Source organism: Dendrobates tinctorius, unplaced genomic scaffold, assembly GCF_039654945.1.
Source record: "Dendrobates tinctorius isolate UK_male_01 unplaced genomic scaffold, ASM3965494v1 ptg000079l, whole genome shotgun sequence".
NCBI classification, from domain to species: Eukaryota; Metazoa; Chordata; class Amphibia; order Anura; family Dendrobatidae; genus Dendrobates; species Dendrobates tinctorius.
The window spans coordinates 28,221,149-28,240,842 of record NW_027361747.1 but is presented as its reverse complement, the minus strand read 5'-3'; the positions used below and the strand labels follow the sequence as shown (position 1 = coordinate 28,240,842).

Below are 19,694 nucleotides of genomic sequence, written 5' to 3'. Positions count from 1 at the left end.
CGGGCCGCAAAACGTGCCGCACACATGCACACGGAGAACAGTGCACACTGTCTTCCGTGTGCTAGGATTGCCACCGGAGAAGAAATACTACTGTAAGCCGCTGTTCCCCGGCGGCAGGGGCTGAACGCGGCTGAGCAGGGGAGAATGGATGAAAGCCGCGTTCAGCACCTGTGGCCGGGGAACAGCGCTTACAGTAGCGTTTCTTCCCCGGTGGCCGTCCGTGTGGTACTGATGCGGCACATGGGTGGCACACAGTTGCCACATGTGTGCCGCACGTAGCACACAAACAGACACATGGACACTGATATCTCCGGTACCAGTTTTTTTAGTGCCGGAAATATCAGGACGTGTGAAACTGGCCTCACAAGTAGAACTGATCTCAGCCTCATAAGTATGTTAGTAGCTGCAGCTCTGACAGCTGTGCTGTATTGCAACAATATTGCAGCCCTGTCTGCCGGTGAGATGGAAGCTAAGAGGAACCTGCAGATGTTTCAGTTATAACCACACACAGCTCTGCAGTGAGATCAGGAGAGCGGCCATTACACATTACACTGGTAATGCCCTCTTCTATTTAAAATAAGCTCTGGAAGGGAAGTCTCAGGGAGATCTACACCCAGCTTGTAGATCTTAACAGTTCATTTAATAAAAATATGTGGATTTCTCTGGAGTAAAACATCAGAATGCAGATATCAAGGTATCATCTTATGCAGCTTCCTAGGACCTATGTTCCCATATAGATAGAGTAGGAGGGTTGCTCCTACTGACAGATTCCCTTTAATCTCAGAGCAGCATAATACAGGGCAAGAGAGGCTGATTCCAGGGATGTGTTATTAGGCAGTGTGCTGTAGTTTTGATACACTCAGTGTTTCATCAGCAGAAGATTATTACTGTCTGATTAGGTCTTCAGTGCCAGGCAGTCCAGCTAATCTGTGTAATCCCACCCCCACCACTGATTGGCAGCTTGCTGACCATCCACAGTGTTCACAGGAAGCTGCCAATCAGTGGTGTCGGCGGGGCTATAGAGAGCTCAGCATTCTGACCACTGTTACATTTACAACAGAGAAAGCAGGGATTCTATCAAAACTACAGTAAGCATCGCGGTAAGTGACACATCATTGCAATCAGGATCTCTGCCCCTACATCATGCTTCTCTCGGATTACATAGCAAAACATTTTGACAGATTCCCTTTACTGTTACAGTATAGCTGATCAGTGTATATACAGTGCATTTATAAAGGATTCCTTTTTTCTTCAACATCTGTGGTTACTCTTTGTGTTCTTTAACTTTAAAATATGAAAAGCAAACACAGAATGATGCATATAACAATGATTATTATCACATATAATAATATACACACATATACAAACTTGCAGCTTTCAACATTTCAAGTAACTCTCCTAAATGTCACCACAGCTATGGGCTTCCACTTATTGCCAGCCACATACATTGGGATATAATAAAATATTTAAAGGGCTTGATGGCAGTGTGACTACCCAACTGTACCCACTATCAGGAGAGCGTACATGGCAGTGCGCATGTGCTCTGCGGACCCTCTCAATAGCAGAATTCACAGAAGAAGAAAATGTCTAGGTTATCTACATCAGGGCTTCTCAAACTTTGGGTTCTCATCAAGGATAATGCAGCTGCTGTATGCCTGACTACTAGTTGAGGTCCATCCCTAATTCAAAGATGCGGCTACTGAAAAGGCTATGCAGCATATGATCATCTCTGATCCTACCTGCTCCTGATTACCAACTGGGAGCATTTCAACATGGAGTACTCCATCACACTGCACTAGAGAGAAAACGGACAATGTTCAATTTATCAATGAGTCTCCGTTCCAAATTAGTCAATGTACCGATACCTAACTAAGGAAATAGACGCTACAAAACTAATGAAATAATGGGTCTCTTTATTTAACCGAACCAGTCAGCAGGTTATTGCTATATAATCTGAGAGCAGCATGATGTAGCGACAGACACTGGTTCCAGTGATGTGTCATTTACTGGTCTGCTTGGTGGTTTTGATCAAAACACTGTTTTATCTGCTGTACATCTAGCTGACGCAGCTGAATGCTGAACTTTGTCTAGGCTCACCCACACCACTGATTGGCAGCTTTCCATATGCACTGTTTATTGGCAGAAAGCTGCCAATCAGTGGTGGGGGCAGGGTTACATAGAGCAGGAGGACTACATGGCACGAGGCAGCTAGTCCTCTAATGATAATCTCCTGCTAATAAATGCTGATTTTATTAAAACTACAACACAGCCTAGTAAGTAACACATCCCTGGAATCATGCTCTCTGCCACTACACCATGCTGTTCTCACACTATATAGCAAAAACCAACTGACAAATTTCCTATAAATGGATATTCCCAACATGGACATTAATCACATCGGACAAGTGATAAATATATGATCACTGAGACCCTCTTGATCACTAGAATGGGGCTCTTTATCCCCAAATTCTTCCAAGATACTATATTAGTAGGAGAAATGGTGTGATGATCATGCATGAACTCATGAACTCCTCTGCTCCATTTAAAGTGAACCTGACAGGTGATACATGCTGCTCGATCCATGGACAATATCTATCTCACACTGGCTACAAAATTTCAGCCAGGTATATTTGACTCTGAAATCCTGCAGCTTCTCCCCACTGGCTCTCCTTGAGTGACAGGTTTCTTCCTGCATATGTTTATATGGCTCCAAGACCAAGACTTCTCCCGAGTTGCACCAATCCTCTGGAATGCTCTACCCCAAGAAATTAGTACTAACCACAGCTTACACATTTTTAGGTGTTCCATAAAAACACATCTTTTGAGGGCTGCCTATCATGTACCCTAATCGAAGTCCTTTTATATATATATATATATATATATATATATATATATCCCATTCACTATTTCTCCTAATATAACTCTCCATCCAACTCCACCGCACCCAAAAGTACCACAAATATTGGCTGGTGACTACCTCATGCAGCCTTTATCTGCCCCCCAATTCCTCAACATGGACCATCGTTGTCAATCCTCCCCTGTACTTTGTGTCACCCCACCTCATTGTAGACTGGAAGCTCTTATGGGAAGGATCGTCATTATTTTGCTTTAATTGTTGTATTATCTTTAACTTTGTTACTTATGACTTGTATATGAACCTCTGAATTGTAAAGCGCTGCAGAATATGTTGGTGCTATATAAATAAAGATTATTATAGGGAGAGACCTGTTACTCAAGGAGAGCCGGTGGGAAGAAGCTGTCGAGGACCTGCCTGTCTCCTGTGCGACTTTTAAAGCATGTTCTTCTCTGAAACTCTCCAACATTTCAAACATACCTGGCTCAAATCATGCGGCGAGTCAAATGCTGCTCACGGACCGGGCAGCATGCATCAGCTGTCAGGTTCCCGTTAGTCTTCAGCCAACAGGAAGAGACATATCTGCAGCTCAGTTTACAGCACATTTATGCTTTAAAGCTGTCACTATACTATTTTTGCCATTATTGCTATTGTTGCTGTAGATTTTGAGATCTGCAATTTCATGTGTGCAAACTTGCAATGAAACGCACCATCCTTGCTAGATGTCTTGGGTTGGTAGCTTCAACAATTGCAGGGAAAATTCACTTTTATGGGACTTGTTAGCTGGCAGAAAGATGAAGATCCACAGAGCGACTCAAGGAGAGATGGAAATGATGACAGCAAATGTGTTACATTCTACAAGTTTGTGAATACAGTAAATATGCCTGACCTCTCCACCTACTGGACCTCGGCAATGAAAGGCAAAATGAGGAATTGGGTACACTGAAGAAATTCACCTTGAACGTCACACAAGCAAGTATTATTAACTTGTACTTCTGATGAGACCAGAAAGTCTCCAGGATTACCATAATGAGAACATATATATGTGCCGTGGATGCGTAATTTTGCTTTTTATGGCGGAGGTCTAGTTGGGCAATCAGTTTGTGGGCAGAACTAAGGACCAAAAAACTTGTGATGTCATAAATTTCATGGTTATTTGGTTCAATCCACATCATGCTTGCCTCTTCAGAGTAGGTCGATTTCATATTAACCCATGTAATACATGCATACACGATACAAAGTAAATATGAGAAGAGAGAAGCAGCGATAATTATTTCAGTTCTAAAAATATGCAATTTAGATGAACGTTTTCCCGTTACAAATAAGGCAGTATCTCACCCACGACTTCCATGCAGAGAAAGAAGAAGATGCCACTGATAAACTTGCATGCAAACCACCACGAGCCATTTTCCATAAATCTGCTATTTCACATCTTACCAGAGATCGCACCAGCTGTCAGTGTGGCAGCAACCGGCGACTGCCGCGTGCTCACGTTGGAAAGAAATCTAAATAGTAAACCGTCTCTTGCCATGGCAAACAGAATTCGGGGGAGAGGAAACATAGAGCCCAGCAGGCTAGAATAGAAAAATGATGGATGTTGAAAAGCTGCTTTTTGCGCTAAAGAACTACACAAAGGTGTAAAGTCAGCAAGCCCAAAGTGCGATGGTGTGAAGAAAGTATGAAAACCTTTACCATTGACTACCACAGGATCACTGCGATCAAAGTGTCAACTACCAATCTTTTCGCTACGTGTGGTTTTCAAGGGCGCATGGTTCATTTCTCTTCATGACAAAAGAATAAAGTAAACTTCAAGGGTGGAATTAGGACATGAAATGGATATCGATAAACATAACAAAGAAACTGTGATGTCACCGTTAATACAAAGTACCATTTATACAATGTTCGCTAACATGCTACCATTGGTTGGCGCCATTTATTCCTGAGCGATCTCACCTGCCACTGCACCAGACGAGAGGGTGGCAATTACTGGGGTCTTCGTCCTTGGACTGATCTGAGCTAGAGATTTGAAAAGCAACCCATCGTCCGCCATAGCATAGATTACACGAGGCATTGGGAAAATGGATCCGAGTAGACTGAATAAAGATCAAACACATGCAATACAGCAAAACACCAGTCATGCAAGATTGTAAGAGAGAAATTAATTGGCAATCACAGTCAAAAAGCCACCACCATAGCATATAAAGCCCTGAAAATACAAAGAATTAATAGGGCTAGTAGCCTGGAGACCTGCACCCAAAATAACAGGATTATTTTCTGGTAACATTTTGCAGTAAAACATGAAAGCTGTGAGTTTTTTGCACATTTGAAAAGCTAAATACACTGACCATCATGCAGGGGGGGCACGCTGAAACTTTTTGACCATTTAGACCAAAATGTTAATTTTGGTTCCTAAAGCAAGCATGCCACCAGATTTTGCAATACAAACTATATACATTATTAAACATATAATTTAGTCCTGAGGAGGCTGTGGTACTTACTTTGAATATCCATACCAGAATGGCTGTAAAATCCTTTTTGCAAGTTTAAACTTCCATCCACCTGGGCTTCTGTACTTATCCTCAGTGTCACTCCTCCCTGCTGCTTCTGAAACCTCACACTGCTCAGTATAAGCTGCAGCTGTTATTTAGGTTGGGCGGATGGAGACTGAATACGCTTGAACTAATGAGCTCTCTCACTCTTTAGCTAGACTCGAAAAATGCTAATTTTATTATTACGATTTGACAGCCATTCTGACATTATTCTTCAAAATTATGAGATCTGTTTAATAGGGTTGGCCACTTTCTCTTTCTAACGCAGCTTTCCTCACAAAGTGACCAACACATATGTCCACACAGCGGCCGCTGATGGAGCAGTATGTGACCAGACCTGTCCATTAGCCTCCTCCAATAGGAACACTGCTTTCCCAAGTGAGGTGTTTTACAATTGGTTGAGGCTGATGGGCTGATCTGGTCACATGCGCTTCCATGAGCTGCTATCTTATGGTCATTTTTTTAAGGAAATCTGCACAAACAAAGTGGCTCCATTACATAAATCTCATAGACCGGATATGACTGTTGTAGTTACTTTTAATAATGTATGCAGTTTACATGATAAAATTTGGTGACAGATCTGCCTTAAAAGATGTTCTCCACTTATTTTTTTAGGAAAAATCTTATTGATACTGCAGGTTGAATTGAGGATTGGTGTGAGGTGGCTGCTGCCAAGTTACTTTTGCCATCTCAAAATAATTGACTTTAAATGGTAAAATGTTGACCTTTCAAAAATACTGAGGGTGCTAAATAGGAGAGTTGTAGAGGTGTGGAAACATATCTATTTGTATGGTTTTAGCAATTATTGTAATAAAAAAGCATAAATGTAAACATCCTGCTCCGGACAGGGCTTTCTGGGCGACCCTAATGCTGAAATGCGCTTGGGTCTCTGAAGCAAGCTTTTCACAACCTGTTATTCTGTATCATTCAACCACAAGCCTGCTATAGTCATCACATAGGATCACAGAGAAGGGATCGTGGACAGTTTACTGCAGAAAGTTGATAACACTATAAAAAATTTCTGCTGCTAAAGACCCAAAGATATTCTTAAAGGGGTATTCTCAAGTTGTGTCTTGAGCAGCTCACAGCTCTGCAGTCTCCTTACTTCCTGGCTGTTGTGGGTGGGGGGCAGATGCACCACACTGAGTGACAGCTCTGGTCAGGAGCTCCTTCTTGCTACAACACATTAATGGTATGTTAGTGTTGGTTCTGAAGTCTACTGTGTTATCATTATAGTTACACATAAAGATAACAGGGCATTTAAACAAGCAGAAAGTTCAGGGAAATGAGTGCCATGATTAAGAGAACTGCTCTGGAAGCTGTTCTGCTGATGTTGGGGCGATTGTGATTATTCAGGACAGATAAGAGCCCTTTCAAGAATCTCATAGGGAGATGAGCAACTAACTGCTGTATAGCAATCAATAGGCTGGTGAGAGATGACTGAAATATCAGCCAGGATTTGGTGGGCAAGCTCCTTGGAAACAAGCTGTACACTATGTAAGATAAAAACTCTCACAGCATAAGAATAAAAACAAATTGAATAAGCAGGTCAATTGCAAACTTGCTAATTTCCACGCTGTCTAGCTAACTAAAGCAATTTAATAACATAAAAGTACCCCTTTAAAGTTAACCTGTCGGCAGCATTTTAGAGGTGCAACCAGAGGTAATGTAGTAGCTGTCAATATTTAATAATGAAAACAATACCTATAACACCCTGATCATTGCAAAGAAATCCATACTATTATCCATATGTAAAATTGACTGCAAGTGTGCTAGGCACAGCACTTCCAGTCCACGGCGGACCTTCAGTTCTGTCCCACTTGCGCTTGACTGTTTAATTGACAGTGGAGACTGTTTTCTGTAGATAATGTCACATACAATGCACTCTATCTCTGCTGACAATCAAGCAGCTGGGAAAGGCACCAGATGGGGTGAACTGAAGAGATGACGTGTATGACGCTAGTCACTTTTCACGGCCAAGCCGTGAGTCAGGATAGTCAAGGCATCCAAGATTAGAAGCCAGGAGGGTACGTCATAAACAGAAGGAAGAGACAAAAGCGTAGTCAGGTAACATTCTGAGGTCAGAATACCAGGAGGATAGTGGATCAGAGCAGAAGGGGTTAAAGAGACGGATGGACAGAACGAGGTCCAAGGTCAGGCAACGAAAGATCAATATACAGAACTTGAGACACAGAGGAAACAAACCACACTAGGTGAATGTATGTCTGGCAGAGGTCTGGAAGAAAGAGCTCAGTTAAGTAGCATGGCAATCACCTGGGATAGTGAACACTTGGAGACAGCCGACACCTCCTAATCTCAGATTGGATAGTCAAGCTGTCAATCAACACACTGACAGCTCAGCACACCCCTGTACCAGATTGGATGGCTGAGCTGTCTAAGTACTGACAGCTTCGGCCCGTCCCTGTACTAGATTGGACGGCTGAGGTGTCAGTAACTGCATCCCAGACACACTGAGGGGTGGAACCGTGACATCGTGGACCATAAGTGCATAAGTCTAAATTACATATAGATAAAAGTATTGATTATTCTACAATAAAGCAACGGATTGGGATCACATAGGTAATATTGTAATTGTTGAACATGTACCTATAGATCACCACCTTTGATTGCCCTCTAAAAACGCTGATGACAAGTTCCCTTTAAACACATTTACGCCTCTCCTATGTATCACTGACAGCAGTTATTAGGGGTTAGAATTGCTGACAGACGTCCTTTAAGTCAAGGCATATTTATCACTAAACATGAGAAGAGGCTTAGCAGGATGGAACCTAAACCTGTCTCTGCCTCTGACTTCTGCAGTTACCATATTTTTGTAGAAGTGGAGAACCTCTCTCAGTATCCCCAACAGGTCATGATTTAAAGTCTCAATCACTGGGAAGAGATTCAGTGGTTATTATGGGTTGCTCATCAAATGTATATATTTCAAGGCCAAATGTAATCTACCAGCAACACTGGTCTAGTGAGCAAGATTGTGAAATCTGATAATAGGTTTATGATTAAATGAGTCCTCCTAATATGAAAAGTTGGGAATTAGAGGCCAAAACGTCACAATGCATGATGTGGAGCAAACGTGGTAAGAACATGTGACCATGTGGCCAAAGCATATTTAGTAAAAGACATCATGTAATATGCAGCACCGAAAGCAGAATTTATTGGGATTTATTGGTATAGTTATGGCAGACGCCCAGTCAGGGAGAAGTGTGCATTATAGAGTGTACTTCTGCCATACAGGCAGACATTGCGGACCACCTAATGTAAGCCAAATGTACAAACTACAATGAAAATAGTAGGTTAATATTCTTCTAATACTCAACATGAGTCCCATGCCTTAAAGGGGTTGTCCCACAAACAAATGAAATACAATAATAAACAAAGCTGTTACCTCCCTGAGTCCAGCGTTGTTTCACTACCGCTCCTCTGGTGCTGGAGTAGTGATGGCACATCATCAGCGCTCATAACTGGTGCATCCAATCACAGCAGCTCCTGCCATCGACATCGGCAGAGTCTCTGAGCGCTGTGATTGGCTGCAGAGGATTTGACCACTATGAATGACATCACCTTTGCAGCGATTAATAAAGTGCAGTGGAGAGGCAAGGCTGGACCCAGGGAGGGTGAGTAATAGCTATGTTTGTTATTTCCTATGATAACATTTTTAAAGGGACATCCCCTTTAGTCATTGAGTAAGACCACCCACTAGACTGCTAAACCAACAAGAGAGCAGAGATTTACTTCAATCAAATGTGAAAAATATATAGCTTTAAGTAAGAAATAAAAGCATAATGGTGGTCCTCTTTTGAAAAATTATAATTTGGATTTTTGAAAAAGTAATATTATTAGAATCCCTATGGGCCCAACCTATGAAACCTGCACCGATCCTAATAATGAAGGGGCAGCAGCACTGCGCCCCTTACAGAGCTTTCCATCTGCTTAGGGTCATACCGGCCACATGCTGCAGTAGGCGCTCTATTCTGTAAATGGGCCATCTACAGTTCAGGGAAAGACTGTAAAGAGGACATAGTTCTGCAGCAGAATGGGTGGAGGGCCCATAGATCTGACTCTCATCATTAGGAGATGGCAATACCCATTTAAAGATCTATTTTTAAGAAAGATCTTTCTTCCTTCACATCTTCCTTGTTGATACATTTATTCTGTACCTACGTCCACATTACTGCACAATAGACAGAGCTGCTTTTTGAGTCTATGAAAGCTCGGTGACAACACAGGTGGAGTCGTTTTAGCTGAATATAACAACTTATCAGTTGGCCGGACAAAGGACTTAATTTAACATTTTTTCCCATTTTTCCTCTAGTGGTTTCTTTAATTTTGTCTTCATTTTTGCTTAAAGGTAACCTGACAGCTGGATCAGCACCTGCAATCTTATTATATGGCGGCTATCTTTTAATGCTGAACAGGTAATCTGGGGAAAGATTACAGTATATAATGCTACTCACCTTTTCATACTTCTTTCGCAACATTTCCAAAGGACATTGCCCAGTTGAAGTTATGCACTACAGGCGGAGCAGTTTTGCCAATAGCACGCCCACTGAGACACGACTGTGATCCTTGATCCGGCCTCACTCCCTTCTTCCAGGCCTTTGCATCCCGTGGTTGCTTGTGAACACCACAACCTTGGGAATGAGCAGTAGACCACTACCTACATGCTAGATGCTTGATAGATGGAAACCAAGCAGGTGGAAAGGTGTACTTAAATGACTGGCCCCACCTTGAAGCACCGAGCTGTGGGACTTAGTTTGAACACTTGTTCTGTACTGAGAGAGTTCCTTTAGGGTCAATATCGAAGTCGCAGTGTCCTGTGGGGAATACCTTTTCGACTAGTCAAGACTCAAGATCCTTTGGGTATGCGAAAAAAGAAGTTAGAAAAGATGAGTACCATTATATACTGCAACCTTTCACCAACTTGATTGCCTGTGATCACCATTAAAAGACAGATGCAGCCATGTAACTAGTTTGTAGGTGTTGATCCAGATGTCAGGTTCCCTTTAAAGGAATATATTTGACCTTAAACATAAATGGCATAACCACTCCTAGGACTCATACATACAGTGAAGGAAATAATTATTTGATCCCTTCCTTGCTGATCTTGTAAGTTTGCCCACTGACAATGACATAAACAGTCTATAACTTTAAGTGTAGGTTAATTTTAACATTCAGAGATAGAATATCAAAAATAAAATCCAGAAAATCACATTGTATAAATTATATAAATTTATTTGCATTTTGCAGTGAGAAATAAGTATTTGATCCCCTACCAACCATTAAGAGTTCTGGCTTCTACAGACCAATTAGATGTTCCTAATCAACTCGTTACCTGCATTAAAGACAGCTGCCTTATATAGTCACCTTTATAAAAGACTCCTGTCCACAGACTCAATTAATCAGTCAGACTCTAACCCCTACAACATGGGCAAGACCAAAGAGCATTCTAAGGATGTCAGGGACAAGATCATAGACCTGTACAAAGCTGGAATGGGCTACAAAACCATAAGTAAGACACTGGGTGAGAAGGGGAGAACTGTTGGTGCAATAGTAAGAAAATGGAAGAAATACAAAATGACTGTCAATAGCTATCAGTCTGGGGCGCCATGCAAAGTCTCACCTCGTGGGGTATCCTTGATCATGTGGAAGGTAAAAGATCAGCCTAAAACTACACGGGGGGTACTTGTTAATGATCTCAAGGTAGCTGGGGCCACAGTCACCAAGAAAACCATTAGTAACACAATACGCCGTAAAGGTTTAAAATCCTGCAGTGCCTGTAATGTCCCTTTGCTCAAGAAGGCACATGTGCAGGCCTGTCTGAAGTTTGCACATGAACACCTGGATGATTCTGTGAGTGACTGAGAGAAGGTGCTGTGGTCAGATGAGACAAAAATTGAGCTCTTTGGCATTAACTGAAATCGCCATGTTTGGAGGAAGAGAAATGCTGCCAGTGACCCAAAGAACACCGTCCCCACTGTCAAGCATGGAGGTGGAAACATTATGTTTTGGGGGTGTTTCTCTGCTAAGGGCACAGGACTACTTCACTGTATCAATGAGAAAATGGATGGAGCCATGTACCATAAAATCCTGAATGACAACCTACTTCCCAGCAAGACAATGACCCAGAACATACAGCCAAAGCAACAAAGTAATGGCTCAAAAAGCACATTAAGGCCATGGAGTGGCCTAGCCAGTCTCCAGACCTTAATCCCATAAAAAACTTATGGAGGGAGTTGAAGCACTCAGTTGCCAAGCGACAGCCTCAAAATCTTTATGATATAGAGATGATCTGCAAAGAGGAGTGGACCAAAATTCCTCCTGACATGTGCGCAATCCTCATCATGAACTACAAAAAACGTCTGACCGCTGTGCTTGCCAACAAGGGATTTGCCACCAAGTATTAAGTCTTGTTTGCCAGAGGGATCAAATACTTATTTCTCACTGCAAAATGCAAATAAATTTATATAATTTATACAATGTGATTTTCTGGATTTTATTTTTGATATTCTATCTCTCAATGTTAAAATTAACCTACCCTTAAAATTATAGACTGTTCATGTCTTTGTCAGTGGGCAAAGACAAGGGATCAAATAATTATTTCCTTCACTGTGTATGGAAAAATGAGGGTCCCACAAACCTTGTACACAAAGGTGCAGTCTCCATGGGATTACAATGGAAGGTCAGGTCCTGGGTACTTTCTGTAAGGCCTCATTCAGATGTCCGTTACGCGCGTATCCGTTTGCCATTCATTTGCTGTCCATATTTAACATTGCAAAGTATAGGAGAAGCTGTGCAATTTATTTATCCATCCGAGAACAACACTGATGACACACTGATGGTAAAAATGGATGACACCGATACCATTTTTTTTAAGTTTAAACACAGATGTGTGAATGAGGCCTAACAGAGTAGAAGTGTAGCCCAGTATCCACTGAGTCCTTTCAGGGCGGCCATGAATCAGTGAATGGGTATCTCCAGACCCTCACTTTAAAAATACATGTAATACTGTAATCAATGATCAAAGCTGTAAGGGGATAATTACTTCCCATATACATAACCAGTGTAAGGACTCAGTGCACACCGATAACATCACATGAACATGCACGTGCCTCTGATGTCCGAGAGTAGTCAGATATTGAGCATGAGTTCTCCATATTGGAAGAAACGTGTGCTTTATCCACCAGTGATGCTGACATCTAGTGCCAGTCCTTGTGGAGTTATTGAGTAGGTGCTTACCTGGTTGACAGCGCGCAGAGAGACCCTATAGCCACCACGTATTTAGCAGGGCCCCAGCCAACATACTGAAAGGCAACAGGAAGCGGGCTTTTCTCATCTAACAGGTAGTAGGGCATCATTAAGGTCAGGGCCGCTGACACACCAAAATACGCCATAAAGCACACCAGCAAGGAGGTCACGATCCCAATGGGTATTGCTCTTTGTGGATTTCGCACTTCCTCTCCTGCAAATAAACAGGTCAAAGTACAGGTGAGAAAGATGGCGTGATCACTGACCCCACATGGTTTATACATGTGTTATCTTCACAGCTCTGTATACATATTATTCCAATACTGTATATTGGCTCTTGTAATGAAGCCGACCCCCGGTCAAGAGATGCAGTCATACAATTTACATTAATGTGTTACATACATCAAACTGATGTGGAGAGAACGCTGATCGCCATAGCCTAGGCTTCCTTGCCTACAAACCTTTCCTGATTGCATCTTGGCAAAATATCTACGGAAATGTTTTGTTTTTCACCAGCATATGGTGAACTGATGATTGGTGCCAGAAAGAGCTTAGAATGGGCTGTCTGATCCTCCATTTACTATTAATTATGGTGCATGAGATAAGCAGAATTGGCTTAGCTGTTTTGTATCTCCAATTCACTACAATAGAGAGTAACATACATGCCCACCTGCATGCCAACCTACCTACATGTCCACTTACTGTACATGCCCACCTACATGCCCACCTACCTACATGCCCTCTTACTGTACATGCCCACCTACATCCCCACTTACTATACATGCCCAATAACTGGCTCCCAGCAGACAGACCTCCACAAATCAGCCAATTATTGTCAAAAGGCTTATTCCCACTGATACCTGGGTTACAATCACTGCGATTCCCAAATGTCTTAAGAACGGGGATCTGGATATCAGGGCCAGGATCTGTAGAGTGCCATCTTGAATGTAGCAAAAGTGGATATCTTCTCCATCCATTGTCTACAGGACTGCCAGAAACAGCTGACTATAGCGCTGTGCTCGTCTTTATCCAGCAGTCCCATAGACAATGAATGAGCGGAGATTGAAGATGTGCAGCTCCACTCACTGAAAGATGGCGCTCTACAGATCTTGGGATTGTTGCGGTTCTTACTTATCAGACACCAGTGATCAGTATGTTATCCTTTCTATAGAGAATAGCTTACTATCTTGGGACTAACCCTTTAACTGACATATATGTTTATGAGGAAAAAAATGTTTGTTTTTTTTAGATGTATATATTTTAATTCTTTAGGTCTAGTCAATATGCCACTGTGCCTTTTACCAATTTGCTACTGTGCCGTTTATAATTATAGTGGGCAAGAATGACCAATAATTACAAGGGCGAATTTCACACTGGTAACGACACTGGTAAATCTGTTTTCCTCAAAAGGATTGGAGCCGCCAGAAGCTAAGAGGGCTGGTGACCATAAAGGAGTGTTATACTGTAAGGAGATGGACAGATGAGATATGCCCACAGAGTGAAGCAGGCACCGCCATCTACTGGTGAAATATCGAAGGACAAAAGAAAGTAGCAAGAGCTGCATCAGCAGGAACTTCAAAACAAAATGCATGGTTCCTGAGGGGGGAAGAGATTGGAGGAGACACAAGGTTAGGTGACAGCTGTGGCGCAGTTAACAATTATAAAAGGCCCAGAAGGGCAGTCAAGGGGACGAGTCAACGCCTTGAAGCTCCTTCTGCTCAGGTATAGTCTGTTGTCATGTAGACTCCCTGAACTCCGCCATAATAATAATCAGACAGATCGCTCCTTAAATGCTGTGACCCATCACAGAGAGGACAGTGCAATTGTCCAGCTATACAGTTAGTGTTCCTCCATACTATCTGTCCTTCACCTTCTACTCATCTCTACAATCAGTGTGGGAAAGAATCATGAAGTTACAACCTGGACAATGTTGGAGCCTGGAGAGAAGAGTAACCCGCTGGACCTAAGTTATTAAATATTAAAGGGAATCTGTCAGCAGGATTTTGCTATGTAATAAGAGGGCAACATGAGGAAGGTTGGATACTGATTCCAGTGATGTGTCACTTACTAGACTGTGTGCTATTGTTTCAATACAATCTGCTTTATCAGCAGGAGATTATCACTACAGGGCTAGCTGCCTTGTGCATCCTGGTCCAACTCTGCCCCCAGCTCTGTATACAATGTACACAGAAAGTTGTGGAGTCAGTTTAATGAGCTCTGCTACATCTAAAAACTCTGATTGTGTCACAACTGCTGCACCCAGTAAACAAAGTGACACATCGCTGGAATCAGGGTCGCTTTCTTTACATGAAGCTTCTCTGAGATGAGGTAGGAAAAGCTTGGCAACAGAGTTCCTTTAACCCCTTTGCTGCCCTCTAGCAGAAATGTTCCTATTTTCTGCCGTTCTGTCATACTCTTCTGTGACGAGACAAGTAGGTTTTAGCTGGTTAGAAAGAGATATCTTTAAAATTATAGTAAAATGTAAAACATAAATAATTAATGACCCTTTTGGTGTTTACCAATGATATAGAATATGACATTATGAACAAGCAGTATCATAACGCAGCATTTATGCGCGATGGGTAGTGGTAATGTCATAAGTGGGGCCCTGCAGTGCAGATAAATACACGGTATATACATACACTGCTGATCACGCCACTTGTCCGTCTTATTAGTGAAGACTTGCTTCCTAGCCTCTGCTGGTATTACAGCCAGCTTCATTCAATAGGGCTATCAAGTAGTCTGACGTCTATTTAAAGGTTGTATGCGCACTAGTTCTTACCGGTTGTTGCAATGCAGTCAAATCCAACGAAGGCATAGAAGCAAGTAGCAGCGCCAGCCAACATGCCAGTCATGCCATATGGCATAAACCCTCCAGCTCCATATTTACTCGTCACATTTTCATATGACACATAGTTGCTGAGAGAAGACAGAATATCAAAGTATTTATCACAATTTATGTCTTTAGGTTAAAAGGTAACAAAACTTTTTTTTCTCTTTTAAACTGGAAATAAAATTTGTAAAAATATTGTAAGAGGATTATTTACCTTATTTTTCTGCCCTTGTTAAAAAATAGATACAGTTCTAAGATCAGTACGCCATATCTTATGATGTCTCGCCCGACCATGAAAGGTGGGGGTATCAAGTACGTATGTAGCAGTCCAGAATGAGCGGAGTGCAGGAGCCATCTCTGCACAGCGCTCTCACTGTGACTCCTCTAGACACCATTGCGTAGAAGGGAAAACAATATAGCTGTGCTTGTCACCAGGATGATAGACTGGTAGTGATGGCCCTCCTGACAAGTGAGACTGTAACGAGGGCCGGAAAGCTGCAGTGACAGTGAGACAGCGCTGTGTAGACTTGACTCCTGCTCGTGCAGACGACCGTTTTAATGGGATGAGTGCTATCTGTGGATTTGAAGGACAGCACTAGTACCCATGTTATTCTATGGGGATGTGCACAAGTCCAATTTTTTCGTCGGACCAAGCGCAGCATGCATGATTTACCTCCGAGAATTGTATGGCATTTGCCCATTCATGTCTGTAGGGCCGTGAAAAAAATTGCACCGCACTCAGATGTCGTCAAATTCACGGACTGATATATTGGAGAAGGTGGAAAACTTTTTTTTCCCTCTCCATCTCGAAGAAAAGTGAATCTCACTCTGATCAAACTCTGATCAGAGTCTCATTAGCATGAAAGGGACCTTCTTCTTGGAAGGAGAGACAAAGGTCCATCTACCTGCCCTTACAAAGAGTAAGAACAGTTGTCAGTAGAGTTGAGCGACTTTGGTCGGATCGGGTTTTATGAAACAAAATTTGAGTCGGACGAAACTTGTCCGACTAGGGCAAAAAAAGTCGAAGTTTCATCCGAAACCCAACCCCAATGCAAGTCAATGGGGAATAAAAGTTGGCATTGAGCGGATGAATTGACTTGCATTGGGGTCGGGTTTTGGACGAAACTCCGACTTTTTTGTCCTAGTCGGACCAGTTTCATCCGACTCAAATTTTGTTTCATGAAACCCGATCCGACCAAAGTCGCTCAACTCTAGTTGTCAGCATCAGAGATCCATGTATCCATTGTTAAATGTCTTACCCAGGCGGAGCAGAGATATTCTGTAGAAAGGACTCTGATAATTTCCAGTTTTGCACATCTCCTTTCACAAATCCAGCAATCATGACAAACAAGAGGACCAAAACGTTGACTGCTGTGAACACCTTATTCACCCAGGCGGATTCTTTCACTCCAAATGATAATAACCCTAATAATAGAAGAATGGACAGAAATGTGAATGTCTTTATAGAGGGCACATCTAGACTGTGCTAATAACGTAGTAATTATAGATTGTAGTAATAATAAATATTCACACATTTATAGACATAGTCAGAGTGGTAAGTTCCCAGGTGAGTGATCCCGGTCACACACATCGCATACATAGAGTCAGAGAATGTAGTGATAAATTATGGGGTGAGTGATCCCGGTCACACACATCAAATACCTACAGTCAGAGGATGTACTGATAAGTTCCCGGGTGTGTGATCCCGGTCACACACATCAAATACATACAGTCAGAGGATGTACTGTACTGATAAGTTCCCGGGTGAGTGATCCCGGTCACACACATCACTTACATAGACTCAGGGGATGTACTGATAAGTTCCCGGGTGAGTGATCCCGGTCACACATATCACATACATAGAGTCAGAGTGGTAAGTTCTAGGGTGAGTGATCCCGGTCACACACATCACATACATACAGTCAGAGGATGTACTGATAAGTTCCCGGGTATGTGATCCCGGTCACACACATCAAATACATACAGTCAGAGGATGTACTGTACTGATAAGTTCCTGGGTGAGTGATCCCGGTCACACACATCACTTACATAGACTCAGAGGATGTACTGATAAGTTCCCGGGTGAGTGATCCCGGTCACACATATCACATACATAGAGTCTGAGTGGTAAGTTCCAGGGTGAGTGATCCCGGTCACACACATCACATACATAGAGTCAGACTGGTAAGTTCCTGGGTGAGTGATCCCGGTCACACACACCACATACATAGAGTCAGACTGGTAAGTTCCAGGGTGAGTGATCCCGGTCACACACATCACATACATAGAGTCAGAGGATGTAGTGGTAAGTTCCCGGGTGAGTGATCCCGGTCACACACATCACATACATAGAGTCAGAGTGGTACGTTCCCAGGTGAGTGATTCCGGTCACACACATCACATACATACAGTCAGAGGATGTAGTGGTAAGTTCCCGGGTGAGTGATCCCGGTCACACACATCACATACATAGAGTCAGAGTGGTACGTTCCCAGGTGAGTGATTCCGGTCACACACATCACATACATACAGTCAGAGGATGTAGTGGTAAGTTCCCGGGTGAGTGATCCCGGTCACACACATCACATACATACAGTCAGAGGATGTACTGATAAGTTCCCGGGTGTGTGATCCCGGTCACACACATCAAATACATACAGTCAGAGGATGTACTGTACTGATAAGTTCCTGGGTGAGAGATCCCGGTCACACACATCACTTACATAGACTCAGAGGATATATTGATAAGTTCCCGGGTGAGTGATCCCGGTCACACATATCACATACATAGAGTCAGAGTGGTAAGTTCCAGGGTGAGTGATCCCGGTCACACACATCACATACATAGAGTCAGACTGGTAAGTTCCTGGGTGAGTGATCCCGGTCACACACACCACATACATAGAGTCAGACTGGTAAGTTCCAGGGTGAGTGATCCCGGTCACACACATCACATACATAGAGTCAGAGGATGTAGTGGTAAGTTCCCGGTTGAGTGATCCCGGTCACACACATCACATACATAGAGTCAGAGTGGTACGTTCCCAGGTGAGTGATCCCGGTCACACATATCACATACATAGAGTCAGAGTGGTAAGTTCCAGGGTGAGTGATCCCGGTCACACACATCACATACATAGAGTCAGACTGGTAAGTTCCTGGGTGAGTGATCCCGGTCACACACACCACATACATAGAGTCAGACTGGTAAGTTCCAGGGTGAGTGATCCCGGTCACACACATCACATACATAGAGTCAGAGGATGTAGTGGTAAGTTCCCGGGTGAGTGATCCCGGTCACACACATCACATACATAGAGTCAGAGTGGTACGTTCCCAGGTGAGTGATTCCGGTCACACACATCACATACATACAGTCAGAGGATGTAGTGGTAAGTTCCCGGGTGAGTGATCCCGGTCACACACATCACATACATACAGTCAGAGGATGTACTGATAAGTTCCCGGGTGTGTGATCCCGGTCACACACATCAAATACATACAGTCAGAGGATGTACTGTACTGATAAGTTCCTGGGTGAGAGATCCCGGTCACACACATCACTTACATAGACTCAGAGGATGTACTGATAAGTTCCCGGGTGAGTGATCCCGGTCACACATATCACATACATAGAGTCAGAGTGGTAAGTTCCAGGGTGAGTGATCCCGGTCACACACATCACATACATAGAGTCAGACTGGTAAGTTCCTGGGTGAGTGATCCCGGTCACACACACCACATACATAGAGTCAGACTGGTAAGTTCCCGGTTGAGTGATCCCGGTCACACACATCACATACATAGAGTCAGAGTGGTACGTTCCCAGGTGAGTGATCCCGGTCACACACATCACATACATACAGTCAGAGGATGTAGTGGTAAGTTCCAGGGTGAGTGATCCCGGTCACACACATCACATACATACAGTCAGAGGATGTACTGATAAGTTCCCGGGTGTGTGATCCCGGTCACACACATCAAATACATACAGTCAGAGGATGTACTGTACTGATAAGTTCCTGGGTGAGTGATCCCGGTCACACACATCACTTACATAGACTCAGAGGATGTACTGATAAGTTCCCGGGTGAGTGATCCCGGTCACACATATCACATACATAGAGTCAGAGTGGTAAGTTCCAGGGTGAGTGATCCCGGTCACACACATCACATACATAGAGTCAGACTGGTA

General features: G+C 43.0%; 1 protein-coding gene across 5 annotated transcripts in view; it reads right to left on the bottom strand.

Annotated features, from left to right (window-relative positions):
• Window positions 1–19,694, bottom strand: part of SLC7A2 (solute carrier family 7 member 2) — a 162,120-nt gene that overhangs the window by 41,442 nt on the left and 100,984 nt on the right. For 3 of the 5 annotated variants that reach the window (XM_073583616.1, XM_073583617.1, XM_073583618.1), the window contains exons 4-7: window positions 16,759–16,924; window positions 15,449–15,585; window positions 12,658–12,880; window positions 4,808–4,947 (exon numbers count right to left, since the gene is read on the bottom strand). In XM_073583616.1, coding sequence (XP_073439717.1) covers window positions 4,808–4,947; window positions 12,658–12,880; window positions 15,449–15,585; window positions 16,759–16,924 — 666 coding nt within the window. Of the gene's footprint in view, window positions 1–4,291; window positions 4,429–4,807; window positions 4,948–12,657; window positions 12,881–15,448; window positions 15,586–16,758; window positions 16,925–19,694 lie in introns of all 5 variants that reach the window. The other 2 variants (XM_073583619.1, XM_073583620.1) reach the window with 1 other exon arrangement.